Here is a 24,548-nt window from a genome sequence, read left to right on the forward strand (position 1 = left end):
AAACATGCTGTCCCCACTCATGTTCGCATGATTTTCAGGAGAACATTTCTTCCGGGAGGTTTTCAGGAGAGGCGCTGAATTTCGGGAGTCTCCCGGAAAATCCGGGAGGGTTGGCAAGTATGCCCACGGCACACCAGACTGTATCTCACGGCACACTAGTGTGCCTCGGCACAGTGGTTGAAAAACACTGCTCTAAGGTACGCGCCTCTGCAATTGCACACTGCTGACGTGTCCTCCACGCACGGCAAGTCAAGGCCGCGCACAAAATCTAATAAAAAGATAATCTCATAACAGTGTGCACGTCTGCCGTTGCTCACATGTGCGCCACTGAAGGCTCAAGGAGTTTTGGCGTTTGCTCACACATGAAAAATTGGAGGGAAAATTGCATGCGATCCAGAGCAATAGCGGAAATCTACACATGTTCCGTATGCAAATACATTCGTGCTCATTTTAAGACACTTGTGTCAAACTTAAGACCCGGGGGCCAAATCTGGCCCGTCACACAGCCTAATACTTATTTTCCACCATAATTTACAAATAAATTCTTTAAAATTCTTACAATGTGAATTCCCAGATTTTGTTTTCACATTCTGTCTCTCACAGTTGAAGTGTACCTATGATGAAAATGACAGACCTCTGTCATCATTTGAAGTGGGAGAACTTGCACAATCGCTGGCTGACTAAATACTTTTTTGCCCCACTTTATATTACTCACTGTTTTAAGAGGTTGTCTGTACATGCAGAACTGTTGACAGCGTTTGATAGATGTCAAGTGTACCTAATCAAGTGTCCACTGCGTGTAATCACAGCAGTAAAGTTCATTGGTTGACAGTAATTGTAGACTATACAGGTATATATTTTTTTATTAATCAAAGTAAAAACACATTTTGACAGTTCGTCTCATGCATGAGATGTCAACAAATACAATCAATTTTAACAATTTGTCATGTGCAATCTCTGATGGGACAGTGTCAGTTCCCACTATTTGCCTGCAGGGGGCAGTAACACACCAACCATCCTTAAGCTGTCCTGCGTGTAGAACAGGGGTGTCAAACGTACGGCCCGCGGGCCTGATGCCAGATGGGGCCCGCGTAAAGGTTTTATCCGGCCCCGGTATGAAAATGAGCCGGGATTTTTGAATGAAAGAAACTGCTGTTCTAAATGTGGCCGCTAGATGTCACAATAGCAATTCTCTGTATTTTTGTCGATGATATGTAAAAAATAAAAAAAAATTAATAAAAAAAAACACATGATGTTAGTGCACCAGTCGAGGAAAACAATCAAACTACATAAATAACATCCCGTAATTTGATTTTGATATTATTTTTTTATTTTGATGGATTGGAAAATAACACCAATGAGTTGACTGATGTACATTACCACATAATTTAATCAGAAAGTATAAATAACGACAAAAAAATATAGAATACTATTAAACGCAATATGTAAGTGTAAAAAAAAAATAGCAACAACATTATGATTTGTATATTTTCTTGTTCTATTTTTAAACAAAGAAAACAATCACAAGTTGTCTTTATCTCTAAGTTATCATTCCGTCATTTTACCAGTCCCGCCCACTTGGGAGTATGTTTTTCTCCACGTGGCCCCCCATCTAAAAGGAGTTTGACACCCCTGGTGTAGAAGAAGTCTCGTTGCATGGATGCGGAAATGGCCTTCAAACCCTAGAACGGGCATTCCAACCAAGTGCACTCATGTTCCAAACCACTCGTCCTCCTGCGGCTCGGAGAAGCTCCGGTGGTACACGTCAGTCCCGTTGCAGGGGGTCGAAGAGTCTGTTTGAAGAGTAGCAGGAAGGTCCGTGTTGTCTTGTGGGCTGCAGCTGACTGCACAATCATCTGAAGGAGATTTTCCCCAAAAATGCTGAATCATTACCAAACAATCAGACATACAGTGATTTTGTGATGTTATTCACCTGGGCTAAGTATGGTTAATTGGACGCCCCCTGGCATGTCGCTCTTTTGGCAGGGATGGTGGGGCGCTGGGTTTGGTCGTGGAGGCTCCACTAGGCTGTCAGTGAAGATCGAGGCCTTCTTCACCGCATGTATTGGGATGCTTGACCTGGCTGGAAATATGCAATATTTAAAAAAACAACAACAATCACACAGTGGTCAGGGGATTGTTTAATAGTATTTATATAAGGTTATTTAATAATAAATTTAATGATAAATCATATGGATGAATAATGTTTCAACTGTGATAAAAGGGAACACTAATTTTTATTTTTTTTACTTTATTTTATTTTATTGAACAACAAACATACATTTATAATTCACTCAACAGTCAAGGCACTTTCAACAACAATGAAAGAAAAAAAGCAAACACACACAGACTTTTAAATTTTAATAAATAATCATATTAAAAAATATATATTTTTAAAAAGACAAAAAGGGCTACCTAAATCACTTTAAATGTTTTTAACAAAGATATCAATTTGGCTTTTGTACTCTTAATAATTCTCCAAGATTTGATTGATAATTGTAAACCATTAAGCCAAATAGAAAATATGCACGATTTAAAAACAAAATCCCTCAATGGTCAGGGGAGTAATTAATATTTTTTTTGTTTATTTCATGTAATAATTTAATGATAAATCATATGAATGAATAAGGTTTCAACTATGATAAGAGCGAACACTATTTTTTATTTTTATTATTGAACAACAAACAAACATTTATAATTCACTCAACAGTCAAGGCACTTTCAACAACAATGAAAGAAAACAAAAGCAAATACAGATAGAGTATTAAATATTAATAAATAATCATAGTAAAAAATATATATTTTTAAAAATACAAAAAGGGGCTACCTAAATCACTTTAAATGTTTTTAACAAAGATATCAAATTAAGGGCTTTTGTACTCTTAATAATTCTCCCAAGATTTGATTGATAATTGTAAACCATTAAGCCAATTGGAAAATGTAGGCCTTACTTTCCTAAATCGACATTTATGTAGAAACATTTTTGCCTGGAGCATAAAAATGTTGACAAACATTTTTATGTTACAGTCGTTTTAAATAAATATCGAATGTGATCTCTTCTGTAGTGAATGTGGACATATCCACGCCATTCTCTGATCTCCTCCCAAAACACATGTACACTCACATTCCACCAACAGATGATTGACATCCTTTACAGCAGTGGTTCTCAACCTTTTTTCAGTGATGTACCCCCTGTGAAATGTTTTTTAATTCAAGTACCCCCTAATCAGAGCAAAGCATTTTTGGTGGGAAAAAAAGAGATAAAGAAGTAAAATACAGCACTATGTCATCAGTTTCTGATTTATTAAAGTGTATAACAGTGCAAAATATTGCTCATTTGTAGTGGTCTTTCTTGAACTATTTGGGGGGAAAATGGTATAAAAATAACAAAAAAATTGTTGAAAAATAAACAAGTGATTCAATTATAAATAAAGATTTCTCCACATAGAAGTAATCATCAACTTAAAGTGCCCTCTTTGGGGATTGTAATAGAGATCCATCTGGATTCATCAACTTCATTCTAAACATTTCTTCACAAAAAAATAAATCTTTAACATCAATATTTATGGAACATGTCCACAAAAATATCTAGCTGTCAACACTGAATATTGCATTGTTGTATTTCTTTTCACAGTTTATGAACTTACATTCATATTTTGTTGAAGTATTATTCAATAAATATATTTATAAAGGATTTTTGAATTTTTGCCATTTTTAGAATATTTAAAAAAAATCTCCCGTACCCCTTGGCATACCTTCAAGTACCCCCAGGGGTACACGTACCCCCAATTGAGAACCACTGGTCTATAGCTCCACATGTATAACAGTCATCAACCTCCATGTTAATTTTAATTTTAAAAAATCCTATAAAGGGAATAGTCCGTTAATAATTTTTAATTGTATTTCTTTAATTTTGGGAAGAATTGGGTATGTAATATATCTTGTCCTTATTTTTCTTTGCTCAACTTTTGTAAACTCCTTCAGAATATATTGTCTATGAACTGTGCCCGAAAAATATGATGTCATTAAAACAGCCCTCATATATTTGTTGGAACATATTTCATCACAGAAATGAACATCTTCAATATTAAGGTTTCTCAGACAAGGGGTAGTATTTGAATATAAAACATTCTGAGTCACTAATCACTAATCTGAGTCACTAGTACAGATATCAACCAAAGCTCCTCATCCCACCCCCCGGATTGTAAATAATGTAAATAATTCAATGTATATACCGTATTTCCTTGAATTGCCGCAGGACATATTGTATGCGCCTGCCTTGAATTACTGCCGGGTTAAACACGCTTCCCAGAATAATTAGCGCATGCTTAGTATTACCGCCTGGTCAAACTCGTGACGTCACGAGTGACACTTCCCCTGTCATCATTTTCAAAAAAAGATTAAAAGCTATTCAGTAGGATTTAAGGTCCAAGTTTACATCACACTCAAATTGTTACTGCATGCCTTTGGTAAGTGCCGGAGTGAGAAGAGGTTCTACAATAATTTGCGCATGCTTACTTTTACCGCATGCCTTTGGTAAGCGCAGGAGTGAGAAGAGGTTTTAAATTAATTAGAGCCCCGGCGGCAATTCAAGGAAATACGGTACTATGATGATTAACTTGGGCTTCACGGTGGCAGAGGGGTTAGTGCGTCTGCCTCACAATACGAAGGTCCTGCAGTCCTGGGTTCAAATCCAGGCTCGGGATCTTTCTGTGTGGAGTTTGCATGTTCTCCCCATGACTGCGTGGGTTCCCTCCGGGTACTCCGGCTTCCTCCCACCTCCAAAGAGATGCACCTGGGGATAGGCCCCTCCCACTTCCAAAGACATGCACCTGGGGATAGGTTGATTGGCAACACTAAATGGTCCCTAGTCTGTGAGTGTGAATGTTGTCTGTCTATCTGTGTTGGCCCTGCGATGAGGTGGCGACTTGTCTAGGGTGCACCCCGCCTTCCGCCCGATTGTAGCTGAGATAGGCGCCAGCGCCCCCCGCAACCCCGAAAGGGAATAAGCGGTAGGAAATGGATGGATGGATGGATGATTAACTTGTATGATGACTGTATTATGCTGATAGTATATATTTGTACCATGAATTGTTTAACATGGACCCCGACTTAAACAAGTTGAAAAACTTATTGGGGTGTTACCATTTAGTGGTCAATTGAACGTAATATGTACTGAAATGTGCAATCTACTAATACAAATGTAACAAACAGTTCAGGGTGTCCCTCCAGTGTTGCCGTAGGGCTGTGACGTAAGAGGTCTATATAAAAGTGGGTTGTTTGAAGAAGGTGAGGTATATGGAGATAGATGTAAAGAAGGGAACAATAAAGTGGTGGAGACCGGACCTGCTCTCATGACTCCCTTTTATTATTTTATTTTATCAGTACCCAAATTATGCGAACCCAGGACACTCGGCTACACAAATGTCAATCAATCAATCAAACTAAAAGCGAACGCTCGTATCTTATACTGGATGACACGATCGGTCCACGCATGCGCGAAGTAAGCGTCACTTCCTGGACTTGCATTTTTTTTTAAACGACGGAAGACTTGCAATGTCATGTTCTGTGATATTCGAAAGTTTAATGTCTTTTTGTGTAAAAATAGCTTACGTAAGAGTAAAAGGGAACAAGATTATAAACTTGGGAGTAGAATTGCCACATATTCAACAAGTTTCACTCGTCTGTCATTGCAGTTAATGACGCACGGGGACGCTACTGACAGACATCCTTGAAGGTTTGTTTGACATACGTCGAAGTCATTTTTCCAAATGTAGATTTTTTTTAAGGCACGTACTGAAACTTAAACATATCTGCAGCCTGACAAACACTAGACTGTTAAATAATCAGCATTTTAAATCAATGTATCACCTACTCCAGGGGTAGTGAACCTATGGCTCGGGAGCCAGATGTGGCTCTTTTGATGACTGCATCTGGCTCTCAGATAAATCTTAGCTGACGTTGCTTAACACCATAAGTAATTAATAATTCCGCTGGTAATCACAGTGTTAAAAATAACGTTCAAATTATAAAAAATTCTCATGCATTTTAATCCAACCATTCGTTTTCTATCGCACCTGTTCAAGATGTCCCATTAATGGTAAGAAGTATTATGTTTATTATTGTTTAACTTTAGAATAACAATGTTATAAAAAAGAATAAGAGACTTATTAAACTCTAAAAATGTTGGTCTTACTTTAAAAAAGCACGCATTTAGTTGTATTCAGTGTTAAAAAAATATGATATGGCTCTCACGGAAATACATTTTGAAATATCTGGCTTACATGGCTCTCTCAGCCAAAAAGGTTCCCGACACCTGACCTACTCAGTGACCTAAAGCAGTGGTTCTCAAATGGGGGTACGCGTACCCCTGGGGGTACTTGAAGGTATGCCAAGGGGTACGTGACATTTTTTTAAATATTCTAAAAATAGCAACAATTCAAAAATCCTTTATAAATATATTTATTGAATAATACTTCAACTAAATATGAATGTAATTTCATAAACTGTGAAAAAAAAAATGCAACAATGCAATATTCAGTGTTGACAGCTAGATTTTTGTGGACATGTTCCATAAATATTGATGTTAAAAATTTATTTTTTTTGTGAAGAAATGTTTAGAATGATGTTGATGAATCCAGATGGATCTCTATTACAATCCCCAAAGAGGGCACTTTAAGTTGATGATTACTTCTATGTGTAGACATCTTTATTTATACTTAAATCACTTGTTTATTTTTTGACAAGTTTTTAGTTATTTTTATACATTTTGTAGTGGTCTTTCTTGAACTATTTGGAAAAAAAGATATAAAAATAACTAAAAACTTGTTGAAAAATAAACAAGTGATTCAATTATAAATAAAGATTTCTACACATAGAAATCAACTTAAAGTGCCCTCTTTGGGGATTGTAATAGAGATCCATCTGGGTTCATCAACTTCATTCTAAACATTTCTTCACAAAAAATGAAAACTTTAACATCAATATTTATGGAACATGTCCACAAAAAATCTAGCTGTCAACACTGAATATTGCATTGTTGCATTTCTTTTCACAGTTTATGAACTTAACTTCATATTGTGTTGAAGTATTATTGAATAAATATATTTATAAAGGATTTTTGATTTGTTGCTATTTTTAGAATATTTTTGAAAAATCTCACGTACCCCTCGGCATACCTTCAAATACCCCCAGGGGTATGCGTACCCCCATTTGAGAACCACTGACTTGCATAATGCTTTGAGTCCCTAGAGAAAAGCGTTATATAAATATAATTCATTTCACTTCACCACTTCTATGTGTAGAAATCTTTATTTATAATTGAATCACTTGTTTATTTTTCAACAAGTTTTTAGTTATTTTTATATCTTTTTTTCCAAATAGTCCAAGAAAGACCATTACAAATGAGCAATATTTTGCACTGTTATACAATTTAAGGAATCAGAAACTGATGACATAGTGCTGTATTTTACTTCTGTATCTCTTTTTTTCAACCAAAAATGCTTTGCTCTGATTAGGGGGTACTTGAATTAAAAAAATGTTCACAGGGGGTACATCACTGAAAAAAGGTTGAGAACCACTGCTCTACATGATAAATGTCAGTCAACAAAGAGTGGCAAACGTGGGGGAGTCGTTATTACTCATCAAGGCGTCAAGTTGAATACGTGCAGGATGTGGTGTGTTTGTTTTCACTCGTCAGTTTCAGTAAAGCCCAGTTCTGTTGCCGGAATGTAATTTGCATATTCAGTCAGAATTCTTGCCAAAAAGTGACATGTAGTGTACAACTCAAAACAAACATTACAACTTCTCTGGGGTTTTCCGCATACCTAAATGAATGAGAAAGAATCGGGCTTGTATTTTAAATTCTGTTTTTACCTTACTCTCTTTATCGAGAATATGCTGTTCAACGCCACGGAAGAAGCAGTGGGAGGATGATTGGAAGTAGCACACGTCAAAGTTAAAGTACCACTGTTAGTCACACACACACTAGGTGTGGTGAAATTACCCTCGGCATTTGACCCATCCCCTTGTTCCACCCCCGTGGGAGTTGAGGGGGCAGTGAGCAGCAGTGGTGGCTGCGCTCGGGAATCATTTTAGTGAGTTAACCCTTAATTGTGTTGGATCCGCTCTGGATTGGACTCTCGCGGTTGTGTTGGATCCACTATGGATTGAACTTTCACAGTATCATGTTAGACCCGCTCGACATCCATTGCTTTCGGTCCCCTAGAGGGATGGAGGGGGGGTTGCCCACATATGCGGTCCTCTCCAAGGTTTCTCATAGTCATCATTGTCATCGACGTCCCATGCCCCACTGTACAGGTTTTTACAGCTAAATGTGTACGTATAATATACACATTGGCCCCCCTGACACATTTTTTCACTCAATGTGGCCCCCGAGTCAAATATTTGCTGCTGTATGTTACACTCACCCATTTTGTGTGATTTGTGTTTAGCAGTCCAGCACATCAGCCCTAACGCCACCAGTATGGTCAGCACAAAGCCCAACCACAAGCCTGCAGGTAATACCCACGAGCAACCTGTACAAGACACATTAACAACATTCAAAAGTACCCAAAGCATTGAAATTAAGTTTTCCTCTCTCCGAGGGTGCCATTACAACATAGTATTCAATACAATAATAACAAAGAATATACAATATAGAGAGGATTTCAGAAAGTATAAACATGTATGTACACGACGTACACAATGTAAATATGTATTTTTATTATGATTGATAAAATAAAGCGCCCAATGTGAATGCAACTCACGTGCACACAATCAAATACATACTTGCCAACCCTCCCGGATTTTCCGGGAGACTCCCGAAATTCAGCGGCTCTCTCGAAAACCTCCCGGGCCAATTTTTCTCCCGAAAATCTCCCGAAATTCAGGCGGAGCTCGAGGCCACGCCCCCTCCAGCTCCATGCAGACCTGAGTGACGTGTCGACAGCCTGTTTTCACGTCCGCTTTCCCATAATATAAACAGCGAGCCTGCCCAATGACGTTATAACTCTAGAATGATCAAGGGCGAGTTCTTGGTTTCTTACGTGGGTTTATTGTTCGGCAGTTTCATTAACGTCCTCCCAGCACGGTAACAACACACAACAACAGCAGTCACGTTTTCGTCTACCGTAAAGCAGTTTGTCTGCCGTAAACAGCAATGTTGTGACACTCTTAAACAGGACAATACTGCCATCTACTGTACATGCATATGTGACAGTAACATCTACGGCAGGGGTCACCAACCTTTTTGAAACCAAGAGCTACTGCTTTGGTACTGATTAATGCGAAGGGCTACCAGTTTGATACACACTTAGATAAATTCCCAGAAATAGCCAATTTGCTCAATTTCCCTTTAACTCTATGTTATTATTAATTAATGATATTAATCTTTGTGGAAACACTGATCATCTTAATGATTTCTCACAATAAATATATATTTTTGATGTCATGTTTTAAATAGGTTAAAGTCTAGTCTGCACTTTTCTCGCTCTAAATATACTCCTCCCCTCTTAACCGCGCCCCGCCCCAAACCACGCCCCCACACACACACACCTCCCGAAATCAGAGGTGTCAAGGTTGGCAAGTATGATCAAATATGACATTGACTTCTGAATTGTTCAAATTTAAAATACCTGAAATTGAAAATAGGAGTAATCAGTTCCAGTGTCAAACTATGGTTATCATAAAAGCTTTCTTACATGTTCAGGTAACATTTCAACATTCTTAACTGTCATATTATATAAAGGGATTAACTATTGCTAATATATAAAACATAACAAAACTTTCTGCTTTGAATTTCAAAACGAAGGATGATGACCCATGGTCACATTGGACACAAAATTCATAACGGGGAATGTTGTGAGTGACACTGTCTCACATATTTGTCGCAAACATGTTGGTCGAAGTGTTTCTACTAAGGTTGTCCCAATACCAATATTTTAGGACCGGTACCAAAATGTATTTCGATACTTTTCTAAATAAAGGGGGCCACAAAAATGGCATTATTGGCTTTATTTTAACAAAAAATGAAGATGTTTCTTATTGCAATTTTGTCCTAAGATAAAAGAGTGAACATATGAGACAACTTGTCTTTTATTAGTAAGTAAGCAAACAAAGGCTCCTAATTTAGCTGCTGACATATGCAGTAACATATTGTGTCATTCTCCATTCTATTCACTTGTCAAAATTACAGGTAGAACATGAGTTATTAATCTACTTGTTCATTTACTGTAAGTATCTGGTTATTTTCTGTTTTAACATGTTCTATCTACACTTCTGTTGAAATGTAATAATCACATATTCTTATGTTGTTTGGATGCTTCACATCAGTTTTGAATGATACCACAAATTTGGGTATCGATCCAATACCATGTAGTTACAGGATCATACATTGGTCATATTCAAAGTCCTCATGTGTCCAGGGACATATTTCCTGAGTTTATAAACATAATATACAGTTTTAAAAAACGAAAAAATATTTAGTGATGCTAAAAAATATTGATGTAATCATAGTAGTATTGACTGGATACGCTACTGTACTCGGTATCATTACAGTGGATGTAGATCCACCCATGTCGTTTGTTTACATTGTGATGTCGGTGAGCTACGGTGTGTAGTAAAGCATGTTTAGCTAGTCCTCGTCCTGCAGGGATGATACTAGTAAGAAACGTACTTTATTTGTCGCCATGATTTAGAAGTGGCTAAAACACTGCAGACTGCGGATGGACGTAAGCCGCTAGCTAGTTAGCCATGTTTTAAAGCACCTCTTCCTGAGGGCGTTTCAGTGTTATAGGTTTACCTTTATCCTTAGTTTTTAAGCTGAAATGCGTCCATTCTCCCTTTTCTGTCCACACACTGTTTCTGCTTGTAGATACTCTGTGATTGTTTGCTGCCGAACATGCTCCAATGCTTGTAAAACCAGCAATGTCATGATGTGACGACGTGCAGTCATGCCCGTTAAAAAATGGGGGGGTGGGGACCGGTACTTTTTAGAGGTGGTATAGTACCTAATATGATTCATTAGTAATGCGGTATTATATTACTACCTGTATACCTTACAGCCCTAGTTTCTATTGTATTTTGCTACAAATTGAGCAATATATGTTGGTTTCATATCAATTACATAGCATTCAGTTTCATTTAATGCTACAATTTCATGGGTGCTGCCAAAAAATATGTACTTCCCCGAAACATTTGAGTTTTTATTTCTATTCACATTTTGAAGAATGGAGATTTTATAACAGACTGACACCTTATATGCTGTGATAAAAAAAAACAAGGAATGTATATTTTTTAGGATTAAAAAAACCTCACATAATATAGTTCAAGCAGTTATAAAGAAAATTAAAGATCTCAATAAAACAAAAATGTTTAGGTAATATTAGGATATAATGAGATAAGAAGAAGTAGAATAGAACTAAGATTAATCTATAATGAATAACGTATTGTATTGTAAAAAAAAAAAAGACATTACAAGCTTGTAAAAATATTACGGAAGGGAAAAAATGTATTTGTGGGTTCAATCCCACACTTTTACAAATTTATGTGGAAATTAGTGTGGTAGTATTTGCGTCAACTTGCTCAGTAACTTACAAAGAAAATGATAGCGTCCTTGGCAGGGGTACATTAGTATACTTCCTTTCAGGCATACACAGTACATGTTCCTACAAGACTTCCTCTCATGACAGCAAGAAAAAAACAGCAGCTCGTCCAAAAGGAAATGGTTATAATTAATAGCCTCGAACCTTTGCACAAAGATTTAAACACGGCACTCAGACTGGGGAATGTGGGGTGAATGATGTCAATGTTTAATTTACCATGACGCAAAACTCAGTGTTTGTGTGTGGATGATGTATTCTGATCTAGTACTTTAATGATGAATACATGTGTTATAGTCCGTGTGTGCTAATGAGTTGTGTTAGTTAGTTAGGATGTTATCTACTGTATTGGGACAACAACATCGTGTGTTTGTGAGCAAAGGAAAACACGCTGAATCTAAAAAAGAAAATAAAAAAAAAATGTTTCTGTGGCGGTCCAAAGTTAGACTTAGACTATAATGTTTTGATTCCCAAGGGAAATTGTTCGACACAGGAGCTCAATTTCAACAGGAAATTGTAACTAAACATTCTCAACGGCACTAAAAAACAGGAAGAAATAAAAAAATAAAATATAATAGACAATACCAACAATACAATAAGCGATAGTATATAACAGTTATTCTCAAACTGTGGTACGCGGGCTTTATCTAGTTGTACGCCAAAGATTCAGTTGATTAAAGTACAGTGTTTTAGTTCCCTTTATTCAAACACTGTTACTTTTTCAGACTGTGTGTAAATGCTACAGTGGCTAAAATACCAAATGTACTTGTTGAATAAAACATCGGCCTTGTTTTTAGTGAATACTTGGGGTTATTACGCTACTGTATTTTAATGTTCATCATTGTGGTGGTAGTTGGAATGCCAAGTTTTTTCTGAAGTAGTTCCTGGATGAAAAAAGTTTGAGACCCACTGGTATACAAACCCCGTTTCCATATGAGTTGGGAAATTGTGTTAGATGTAAATATAAACGGAATACAATGATTTGCAAATCCTTTTCAACCCATATTCAGTTGAATATGCTACAAAGACAACATATTTGATGTTCAAACTGATAAACATTTTTTTTTGCAAATAATCATTAACTTTAGAATTTAATGCCAGCAACACGTGACAAAGAAGTTGGGAAAGGTGGCAATAAATACTGATAAAGTTAAGAAATGCTCATTAAACACTTATTTGGAACATCCCACAGGTGTGCAGGCTAATTGGGAACAGGTGGGTGCCATGATTGGGTATAAAAGCAGCTTCCATGAAATGCTAAGTAATTCACAAACAAGGATGGGGTGAGGGTCACCACTTTGTAAGCAAATTGTCGAACAGTTTTAGAACAACATTTCTCAACGAACTATTGCAAGGAATTTAGGGAATTTACCATCTACAGTCCGTAAAATCATCAAAAAGGTTCAGAGAATCTGGAGAAATCACTGCACGTAAGCGATAATATTACGGACTTTTGATCCCTCAGGCGGTACTGCATCAAAAACCAACATCAGTGTGTAAATGATATCACCACATGGGCTCAGGAACACTTCATAAAACCACTGTCAGTAACTACAGTTGGTCGCTACATCTGTAAGTGCAAGTTAAAACTCTACTATGCAAAGCCAAACCCATTTATCAACAACACCAAGGAACGCCGCCCGGCTTTGCTGGGCCCGAGCTCACCTAAGATGGACTGATGCAAAGTGGAAAAGTGTTCTGTGGTCTGACGAGTCCACATTTCAAATTATATTTGGAAACTGTGGACGTGGTGTCCTCCGGAACAAAGAGGAAAATAACCATCCGGATTGTTATGGACGCAAAGTTGAAAAGCCAGCATGTGTGATGGTATGGGGGTGTATTAGTGCCCAAGGCATGGGTAACTTACACATCTGTGAAGGCACCATTAATGCTGAAAGGTACATACAGCTTTTGGAGCAACATATGTTGTCATCCAAGCAATGTTATCATGGACGCCCCTGCTTATTTCAGCAAGACAATGCCAAGCCACGAGTTACAACAGCGTGGTTTCGTAGTAAAAGAGTGCGGGTACTTTCCTGGCCTGCCTGCAGTCCAGACCTGTCTCCCATCGAAAATGTGTGGCGCATTATAAAACGTAAAATACGACAGCGGAGACCCAGGACTGTCAAACGACTGAAGCTCTACATAAAACAAGAATGGGAAATAATTCCACTTTCAAAGCTTCAACAATTAGTTTCATCAGTTCCCAAACGTTTATTGGGTGTTGTCAAAAGAAAAGGTGATGTAACACAGTGATGAACATGCCCTTTCCCAACTACTTTGGCACGTGTTGCAGCCAAGTTTATGAGTTTGAATATCAAATATGTTGTCTTTGTAGTGCATTCAACTGAATATGGGCTGAAAAGGATTTGCAAATCATTGTATTCCGTTTATATTTACATCCATCACAATTTCCCAACTCATATGGAAACGGGGTTTGTATAACCACAACAGCATCAGAATGCAACAACTAAAATAATAAAATAAATGATAAGTAAATACAACTAAAATATACAATAGAGTATAGATAACAGTAAATGGGAAACACTGGCACTCACCACATGTCAAGTTGCCACAGATGGCATCAGTGGTTGACGTTCCTGGAGTTGCTAACACTCGACCCAAGTCCTGACATCTGCCAACAAAACACAACTCCAATACATCCACTTTTTCCAGACCATAAAATGACAACAATTCAAAGTAGTGCAACAACTGGGTCTGACCTGGTGTGGTTTTGACAGGCTGACTGGAAATCGGACACGTTGCTGAAGGTACCCTGGTCACACGGCGCACAGATTGTATCGTTGGCCCCTGCAGCTGCAACAAAGAACAGTTGTGCCCACTCTCATTTCCGGATTTGTGTCTTTTCCGCTTCTCCACGCAACGTTTAGGGAAAATCAGGAAGCCTACTTGGAACTTTGACCCCTGTACCAGGTGGGCAGGAGGTGGCGGCCATGCAGTGCTCGCAGGGCTCGCCGTAGCAGAAGAAACCCGTCACACACTCGCACACCGTGTCCTGGTGAGCCATGCACTCCTTTACTGTCCTCTGGTTGTTGTCTATATTACACACATCATACACACTTTTTAATCCTCCAGGTTTTTTTTTCTGATTACAAGCGCATGTAAATTGATGCTTGTCTCGTTTGTTCCCATGTTTATATTATTTCTAGATGTGTTCCACAAACACTAAGATATTCACACAATGTATAGCAGGGGTGTCAAACTCATTTTAGCTCAGGGGTCGCATGGAGGAAAGTCTGTGCACACGCGGGCCGGACTAATAAAATCATGGCATTAAAACTAAAAAATAAAGACAACTTCAGATGGTTTTCTTTGTCTTACTTTGGCCAAAAATTACAACAAACACATTCTGAAAATATTACAATAAAAATATAGAAAAAAATACCGGCAGCGGTAAAGTTTAAATCCATGAAGGGAAGAAGAAAGTGAATGAATGTTTATAACTGGATGGATTTACATATTAAAGTTAAAGTCAAAGTACCAATGATAGTCACACACACACTAGATGTGGCGAAATCATTCTCTGCATTTGACCCATCACCCTTGATGCATAAAAATGTATTTTCTTTTCTAATATTTTTTTAATGAATAAGTAATTTATGATAAACTTTTTCTAAAACAAAATATAGAATGTCAAATATAACAGGATAATGCATAGATTTATCATTTATTTTCAAAAAGCTTACAAAAAAGTGGGACCCCAAAAATTTACTGTGGGACCCCATTTTTATGACGTGATTGGGTCCCTGGAACCCCATTTTGAAAATTCCTACCGCCAACACTGATGGCGTATAAGTGCGTGCAAAACAGCAGCAGGCGGCTGTGGCCTGCGGGCCGGTTCTAATACTAATCAAATAACATTCGGGGGCCATAGATTATTCATTCGCGGGCCTTGTTTTTGACACCGCTGATATATAGCAACATTTGTTAGAGAAGTACTGACTTAACAATACTTTCTGCCACCATAACAAATATGTTGTTACCATTCAAACTGTTTTTTTTTTTGTGGATATTATACTAATAGTATTAATATTTTGACTGATGCATGTTTTTCTCCACTTTTGCCTTTTCTCACGCAATCCTGGCGAGGATTGTAACCCATGCCTTCAGTCATGAAAGGCATGTTGTCTATTACACCACTAGAGATCTATAACCTACTCAGTGCTCAGAGTGTCCGCCCTGAGATCGCTAGGTTCTGAGTTCAAACCCCGGCCGGGTCTTACCAAAGACTATAAAAATGGGACCCATTACCTCCCTGCTTGGCACTCAGCATCAAGGGTTGGAATTGGGGGTTAAATCACCAAAAGTGATACCCGGGCACGGCCACAGCTGCTGCTCACTGCTCCCCTCACCTCCCAGGGGGTGATCAAGGGTGATGTGTCAAATGCAGTGACTAATTTTGCCACACCTAGTGTGTGTGTGACAATCATTGGTACTTTTGACTTTATAATACAGCAGTACTACAACATACAAGCTCATCAGTGATGGAGCTCTTTCATGACTGAGAGCTTTTTCATATTTTCATGGATGCCGTTTAGATATTATCTTAACATTTTTGGCTGTCATTCCGCTTCACTATGCCGCAGAATCAGTGATGCGCTCGAATTACTTTGCCAAGTTGGCGACATGTTCAGTCGTGTTTTTGATGATTTCTTTTTTTAATTTTGTGGATATCCACTTTTTCTTCTCAGCACTGTCCTTCACACTCACTTTCTTCCTTCCCATTATTAAAAAACAAAGTTACGGCGATCTTTATCTATAAGCTAATGGTAGCGATGAAGACCGGATGTTTTGGTTGCATCATCTGTAGCGTTTGCTTTGTCAACTAATGGCGAGGGTGTTTGTAACTCAAAATTTTGCTTGTAGCTTTAAAGCAGGGGTCACCAACATTTTTGAAACCAAGAGCTACTTCTTGGGTACTAATTAATGCGAAGGGCTACCAGATTGATCCACACTTTAAAAAAATTGCCAGAAATAGCCAATTTGCTCAATTTACCTTTAATAAATAAATCTATATATATATAAAAATGGGTATTTCTGTCTGTCGTTCCGTCGTACATTTTTTTTCCTTTTACGGAAGGTCTTTTGTAGTGAATATATGATGAAAAAAACACTTAATTGGACGGTTTAAAAGAGGAGAAAACAGGAAAAAAATTAAAATTTAATTTTGAAACATAGTTTCTTCAATTTTGACTCTTTAAAATTCAAAATTCAACCGAAAAAAAGAAGAGAAAAACAAGCTAATTTGAATCTTTTTGAAAAAATTAAAAAAATCATTTATGGAACATCATTAGTAATTTTTCCTGATTAAGATTAATTTTAGAATTTTGATGACACGTTTTAAATAGGTTAAAATCCAATCTGCATTTTGTTAGAATATATAACAAATTGGACCAAGCTATATTTCTAACAAAGACAAATCATTATTTCTTCTGGATTTTCCAGAACAAAAATTTAAAAATAAATTCTAAAGACTTTAAATTAAGATTCAAATTTGATACTACAGATTTTCTAGATTTGCCAGAATATTTTGATAAGTTTGAATAATTATTTCACAAATATTCTTCGTTGAAAAAACAGAAGCTAAAATGAAGAATTAAATCAAAATGTATGTATTATTCTTTACAATAAAACCTTTTTTTTTTACTTGAATATTGATTTAAATTGTCAGGAAAGAGGAAGGAATTTAAAAGGTAAAAAGGTATATGTGTTTAAAAATCCTAAAATCCTTTTTAAGGTTGTATTTTTTCTCTTAAATTGTCTTTCTGAAAGTTATAAGAGGCAAAGTAAAAAAATAAATGAATTTATTTAAACAAGTGAAGACCAAGTCTTTAAAATATTTTCTTGGATTTTCAAATTCTATTTGAGTTTTGTCTCTCTTACAATTAAAAATGTCGAGCAAAGCGAGACCATCTTGATAATAAATAAATACAATTTAAAAAACAGAGGCAGCTCACTGGTAAGTGCTGCAATTTGAGCTATTTTTAGAACAGGCCAGCGGGCGACTCATCTGGTCCTTACGGGCGACCTGGTGCTCGCGGGCACCGCGTTGGTGACCCCAATAATTAGCCGGGAGACAGCTTTTATCTCAAAATACTCTTAAATTTGGAAACTCTTAAAGGTACCACCGTACAATAACACCTGTGAAACAAACCCTTATAACAAACACAATATTTCAGGAAGCTAAACAAGCTAGAAATAAACCATCCGTTCTAGCGTCAACCTTGGAGCATCATGAAAACAGGCAATATTTGAACAAACATTTGACCATTCATGCTATTCAAGTGTACAAAGGAAGTAGATGTAACTCATGATATTCTATATTTGTTCTACAAGCGTAAAAACAAGTTAACCCCAATTGAATGTAAAAGCAAAATGTGGCAACGTAATATGTGACTGCTATGATGAGACGTGACCTATTTCAAAATTCTGCATTTGTCTAGAATCGAAATAATGGAGGGACTTACTGGCACTGCACTGCCTGCACATACGACAGGCCCTTAAGTGGTTTTTGGTGGCTGTGTAGGATCCACGTTCACAGCAGCCACACTCAGTCTTCTTGGCGTGGTCGCAGTCGGCTCGCACATAGTTTCCTGGTGAGTCAACGCCAACGTTCAGGACACCGAGGTTCAAACACCCCCCCCCCAGGGTAAGAATGCTGTATGGCATCTCAAAACTGACCTGCGGGGCATCTGTCGCAGCATCTTCCACTTTTACTCTCGTACTCCTCAGGGCCGCACTTCCTCTCAGCCATCGCCACGAAGAGATCCACCAGTATTGAGCTCAAGACTTGTCGTCAAAAACACACTTTTCCCTCCACTATGCCGTGTGACTGCTCGCGTTCATTCAAGTTCCCCCACCTTACCTTTCTTATCCCACGCAATGGAAACCCCCACAGACACTCATTGTGCTATTTTCCTTGCACCACCTCTCCGTCTCATTCTTCTTTTGTGTTTGGCCCACCTCCATTATTTCCTGCCTGGTTTCACCTCCCCCACGCAGTCTCTATTGGCGTATCGCAACATGCAAAGTGTTTTTTAACTTTGGCTGATTTGATACAAAGCATGCATGATTACACCTTTTCCTCTCTCGCTATCATCGCCTATTGTGTCCACCTGACCCTTTGTCCCGCATTATGGACTTGGCAAGGTGGTCCTTCCTGTCATCCATCTTACCAACATCATAAATAGGATGATGGGCATGCTTTTTTGCAATAATCTGGGGGGATGTTAAGCAGGGAGAAAGTGATTTATGAGAAAAGGAAGGAAATTCTGAATGGTTCACTTTAGAGATTGACCAATATTGATACAGATGATTAGTAGTCAAGAAGACAGTTAACCGATATTTGGAGCCGATAGATTTGCGGTAAAAGTAGGGGTGTAACGGTACACAAAAATTTCGGTTCTGTTCATACCTCGGTTTAGAAGTCACGGTTCGGTTCATTTTCAGTAGAGTAAAAAAAACAACAAAATATACATTTTTTGGTTATTTATTTACCAAATTTGTAAACAATGGAATAACATACATATCCACACAGGGTCCATTGCCAAGGTTAATGTGTTCAACATATATATAAAATAAAAACTAAATAAGATTATCAATCAATGTCAATCAATCAATCAATCAATGTTTATTTATATAGCCCCAAATCACAAATGTCTCAAAGGACTGCACAAATCATTACGACTAGTGACAATGCTGACTATGAGAAACCTTGGCGAGGACCTCAGATGTGGGCAATCCCCACCCCTCTAGGGGACCGAAGGCAATGGATGTCGAGCGGGTCTAACATGATAAGGCTCAGAATGGTTTCTTAACAAAACCTTTCTACATATAAAGTGCTTTTTTTGACTGATTGAGACTTTTATTAGTAGATAGCACAATACAGTACATATTCCGTACAATTGACCACTGAATGCAAACACCCAAATAAGTTTTTCAACTTGTTTAAGTCAGGGTCCATGTTCAACCCCTCTCCCGACACAGCCTGGCTAACTTGGCAGTAAGAGGATATATGGGCTTATTGTTCTTCCACCGTAGAAGTGGGTCAAAATCTAGTTTGAAATGCAATACAGCAACCCCCTGCTACCTCGGACAGGACAAGCAGTAGAAATTGGATGGATGGATGTTCTTAAATCTGCTGCTATAAAAACATTTGTTATTGCTTCAGCCCTGCCTGACTCGCCGATGAGAGGCTGCTTGAATGCGGTGGTGATGCGCCAAAGGAGTTAGCATGTTTGACGTGTTGGCAGAAGCGTACCCTACTGCTGCTGAACCATATCGGCAAACCTCCGTCCTCCATTGTTGTATCGCGCAGCCAAAGTGTTCCCAAACGGGAGATCTTAACGAGGCAGGAGGGTCTTCCAGCTCTGGCTTTTGCATGTTGTCCTAGCCCGGTCGCTGCTAGCCTGCCTTGTGATGTGCCTCGCTCTGCATTGTTTACACAATCTGGGGTGCGCTACCTAATATGTCCGTGTGGAAACTCGTTTGGTACACCTCCGAAGCGAACCGAAACCCCTGCACCGAAACAGTTCAATAAAAATACACGTACCGTTACACCCCTAGGTAAAAGTTATTTAAACATGAATAGGATACGTCAGCTGGACAAGGCTTTCAGTTTTTTTTTGTTTTTACATTATTTTTGAGGAACAGTCGAACCCGTAACGACATAATGTTTAATGCGGCGCTAACGTTGAGGTTAATTTAGCACCAAGCAACATCAGGGGATTTCACAAACTTATTTATTGTGTGTGTCTAATGCTGCAGGTCAGAGGAGCATCAACATTTGCATTTCAAAATATGGGAACTATGGGCAATAGTATGGGATTTCTCTCCATCACAATACCTCACCATCTACTCAATTGTATACAATTTTATGACAGTTTAAAGCGGGGGTCAGCAACTCGCAGCTCTCGAAAAAAAACTAAAACCAGAAAAAAAAGATGTATATATATATATATATATATATATATACACATTTTTTTTTTTTTTTTTTTTTTTCAGTATGTTTTCTGTTTGAGTACAAAGATGACACAAAACCTTCCTAATTGTTAGAAAGCCCACTGTTTATGTTTGTGTGTATGCTTCACTGATGAGAGTATTTGGTGAACATAATTTTGTCCTACTAATTATGGCGGTTCTCGAACTCACCATAGTGTGAACTGTGACGCCACAGATTGTTTACATGTAAAATGTTCCACTCTTTCTTTGTCTCATTTTGTCCACCAAAAGTTTCATGCTGTGCGTGAATGCACAAAGGTGAGCTTTGTTGATGTTATTGACTTGTTGGAGTGCTAATCAGGCATATTTGGTCAGTGCATGACTGCAACCTAACATGCTAACATGCTATTTAGGCTAGCTGTATGTACATATTGCCTCATTATGCCTAATTTTTAGGTATATTTGAGCTCATTTAATATCCATTACTTTTTTTGTCTTTGTATATAATTTAGTTTTGCATGTCTCATGACACATTATCTGTGTGTAATATTGGCTGCATTTCAGATAGTTGTTGGTGTGCCATGTTGTCCCAGACCACAGAAAACATTACCTAGCTTGCCAAAAATTGTGAAAAATCCATTAAAAGAAGAAAGCCTGCCGTTTCCTTTCAATTGGACACACACATCTATATACCTTTGGCCATTAAAAGTCAGTAATTTCCAGGAGTTATCTCACCTTCTGAGTAGCCTCCGATTTACTAATGTTTTCTAATGTCCTAAAAATGTGTAGAATAAATATTTAATTTCAACATTTCTGTCAACGAAGATTTGCTTCAGCCTAGTCATTTTGATAGTAGGCTATTATAGCTAATATAGACACTGACGTCATGTGTTGCCTTCATCATAAGACTTATATACGGGCTTTTCATTTTTTGCGGTTTCAGACAGATTAGTTTTTTGTATTTTTGGTCCAATATGGCTCTTTCAACGTTTTGGGTTGCCTACCCCTGGTTTAGTAATTTAAAGCCTCATTTAAGTACTTTTAATGTTGGTTGATTTTGGTGACGCCAGTGGACCTGGACCAAAGCGGTAGTGTTTTGCCAGAAGGACACCGCATTTCCAATGAAGACTAGCGCATACTGCGTTAAAACTGACATGATGTTCCCTGTAATATTGGCACAGATTACAAATATGACATATTTAATGGCTATGCTGATGTTAAATAGCAGACACTATCAAAAAATGATCTTGGATTGTGCCACAAACATGACGCAAATACCAAGAATGTATTGGTACGATGCAGGTCCGGCGGGAGAGTTTTTTCAAAGAAAGTAGCATGAAACTGCGAGCTTTCAAGCTGGTGGCTATTTCTTGCGAAAACGCAACTTTCCGATAGCTAACATTAGCATTAGCATTTTGATTTGAGCATCAAAAGTCACTTACTAGTTTATCAGGAACAGAGCAAAGGCAGCATCTGAAATTCTTTCTCGTCTTTGAGGATAGCCAACAAGTGAAAGTGGGCCAATGTTGATCCTTGACTGTCCTTTTATCCGGGTAGCTGCCTTTTTTCTTCTTTTGTCTCCTCAGACGAAACTTTTTGTTTCTTTGGTTGTTTTGCAGCTTTTGCCATGATAGCAGTAATTGCACGTAGACGTTCTTCCTCTTCTTTTTGTTTTCTGGCGGCACGTCGGCATTCACATCGACTTCCGTCTTTTCGATGAATGGGGAAACATTTGTTGTGTTTCGTGTGGCAGAGTTCCTGCCACCGTCCTCAAAAAAGTGCCAGTAAAAGCGATATAGATCCCTTCAGGCCATGACATAGGTGTCTTTCAACTAGTTTTAATTTGACGTATCATCCCAAAAGTTATGAAAATATTTTATGAAAGTTGAAAAGGTACTTTGTAAAGTTTCCTCCTGAATTTTTTTGAACATTTAAATACAAACAATTCTGGGCTTAGTCACGCAGCTTATAAATGACAAATTTTTCAAACTGGCTGACATAATTTCTTCCTGGATGTTCCTGAATCAATACTCTGCATATTAATTAAATACAGACACGCTACATGGATTACGCTCCTTATTTTGCTCACTTAACAGATGCAATTTACTGCACACAAGTTTAGTAGTTTGGCTTTGCGTGTGCTATCAAGGCTGCACGATTTTTAGTACATGTAAACCAGGGGTCACCAACACGGTGCCCATGGGCACCAAGTAGCCTGTAAGGACCAGATGAGTAACCCGCTGGCCTGTTCTAAAAATAGCTCAAATAAATGATAAATGGGTTGTACTTGTATAGCGCTTTTCTACCTTCAAGGTACTCAAAGCGCTTTGACACTACTTCCACATTTACCCATTCACACACACATTCACACACTGATGGAGGGAGCTGCCATGCAAGGCGCCAACCAGCACCCATCAGGAGCAAGGGTGAAGTGTCTTGCTCAGGACACAACGGACATGACGAGGTTGGTTCTAGGTGGGATTTGAACCAAATAGCAGCACTTACCGGTGAGCTGCCGCTATTTTTAAATTTTATTTATTTACTAGCGAGCTGGTCTCGCTTTGCTCGACATTTTTAATTCTAAGAGAGACAAAACTCAAATAGAATTTGAAAATCCAAGAAAATATTTTAAAGACTTGGTCTTCACTTGTTCAAATAAATTCATTAATTTTTTTACTTTGCTTCTTATAACTTTCAGAAAGACAATTTTAGAGAAAAAATACAACCTTAAAAATGATTTTAGGATTTTTAAACACATATACCTTTTTACCTTTTAAATTCCTTCCTCTTCTTTCCTGACAATTTAAATCAATGTTCAAGTAATTTTTTTTATTGTAAAGAATAATAAATACATCCATCCATCCATCCATTTTCTACCGCTTATTCCCTTTCGGGGTCGCGGGGGGCACTGGCGCCTATCTCAGCTACAATCGGGCGGAAGGCGGGGTACAAATTTGATTTAATTCTTCATTTTAGCTTCTGTTTTTTCGACGAAGAATATTTTTGAAATATTTCTTCAAACTTATTATGATTAAAATTCAAAAAAAATATTCTGGCAAATATAGAAAATCTGTAGAATCAAATTTGAATCTTATTTCACAGTCTTTTGAATTTCTTTTAAAATTTTTGTTCTGGTCCTTTTGTTTTGTTCGGGTCCTTTTGGCTCATACGACTCTGGAGGCAGTGGACAGGTACCGACAGGCCAAGCGGTGTGCAGCTTCAGCGGTCGCAGAGGCAAAAACTCGGACATGGGAGGAGTTCGGGGAAGCCATGGAAAACGACTTCCGGACAGCTTCGAAGCGATTCTGGACCACCGTCCGCCACCTCAGGAAGGGGAAGCAGTACACTATCAACACTGTGTATGGTGCGGATGGTGTTCTGCTGACCTCGACTGCAGATGTTGTGGATAGGTGGAGGGAATACTTCGAAGACCTCCTCAATCCCACCAACACGTCTTCTTATGAGGAAGCAGTTCCCGGGGAATCTGTGGTGGACTCTCCTATTTCTGGGGCTGAGGTTGCTGAGGTAGTTAAAAAGCTCCTCGGTGGCAAGGCCCCAGGAGTGGATGAGGTCCGCCCGGAGTTCCTTAAGGCTCTGGATGCTGTGGGGCTGTCTTGGTTGACAAGACTCTGCAGCATCGCGTGGACATCGGGGGCGGTATCTCTGGATTGGCAGACCGGGGTGGTGGTTCCTCTTTTTAAGAAGGGGGACCGGAGGGTGTGTTCCAACTATCGTGGGATCACACTCCTCAGCCTTCCCGGTAAGGTTTATTCAGGTGTACTGGAGAGGAGGCTACGTCGGATAGTCGAACCTCGGATTCAGGAGGAACAATGTGGTTTTCGTCCTGGTCGTGGAACTGTGGACCAGCTCTATACTCTCGGCAGGGTTCTTGAGGGTGCATGGGAGTTTGCCCAACCAGTCTACATGTGCTTCGTGGACTTGGAGAAGGCATTCGACCGTGTCCCTCGGGAAGTCCTGTGGGGAGTG

General features: G+C 38.5%; 1 protein-coding gene across 3 annotated transcripts; it reads right to left on the minus strand.

The window, feature by feature from the left end:
• Positions 1–847: 847 nt before the first annotated feature.
• Positions 848–19,744, minus strand: LOC133561544 (tumor necrosis factor receptor superfamily member 3). Of its 3 annotated transcripts, XM_061914891.1 has the most exons (8): positions 18,303–19,691; positions 18,089–18,214; positions 14,511–14,657; positions 14,324–14,417; positions 14,159–14,235; positions 8,430–8,537; positions 1,934–2,083; positions 848–1,856 (listed from the first exon to the last, which is right to left on the minus strand). In XM_061914891.1, exons 1-8 carry the CDS (start codon positions 18,373–18,375, stop codon positions 1,711–1,713), a joined length of 921 nt encoding a protein of 306 aa, XP_061770875.1. In that variant the 5' UTR covers positions 18,376–19,691; the 3' UTR covers positions 848–1,710. The 3 variants fall into 3 exon arrangements, with proteins under 3 accessions (XP_061770875.1, XP_061770877.1, XP_061770876.1); XM_061914893.1 differs by lacking the exon at positions 14,511–14,657 and having other exon boundaries at positions 18,303–19,744; XM_061914892.1 differs by lacking the exon at positions 8,430–8,537 and having other exon boundaries at positions 18,303–19,742.
• Positions 19,745–24,548: the final 4,804 nt, after the last annotated feature.

Source organism: Nerophis ophidion, linkage group LG11 (assembly GCF_033978795.1).
Source record: "Nerophis ophidion isolate RoL-2023_Sa linkage group LG11, RoL_Noph_v1.0, whole genome shotgun sequence".
In the NCBI taxonomy this organism is placed as follows: Eukaryota; Metazoa; Chordata; class Actinopteri; order Syngnathiformes; family Syngnathidae; genus Nerophis; species Nerophis ophidion.

Coding starts and splice junctions, on each gene's coding strand:
- LOC133561544 (XM_061914891.1), bottom strand. CDS start 18,375: ATGGCTGAGAGGAAGTGCGGCCCTGAGGAGTACGAGAGTAAAAGTGGA. Junction 18,215..18,302: donor CTGCGACAGATGCCCCGCAG/GTCAGTTTTGAG, acceptor TTGACTCACCAG/GAAACTATGTGCGAGCCGAC. Junction 14,418..14,510: donor TACAGGGGTCAAAGTTCCAA/GTAGGCTTCCTG, acceptor TCTTTGTTGCAG/CTGCAGGGGCCAACGATACA.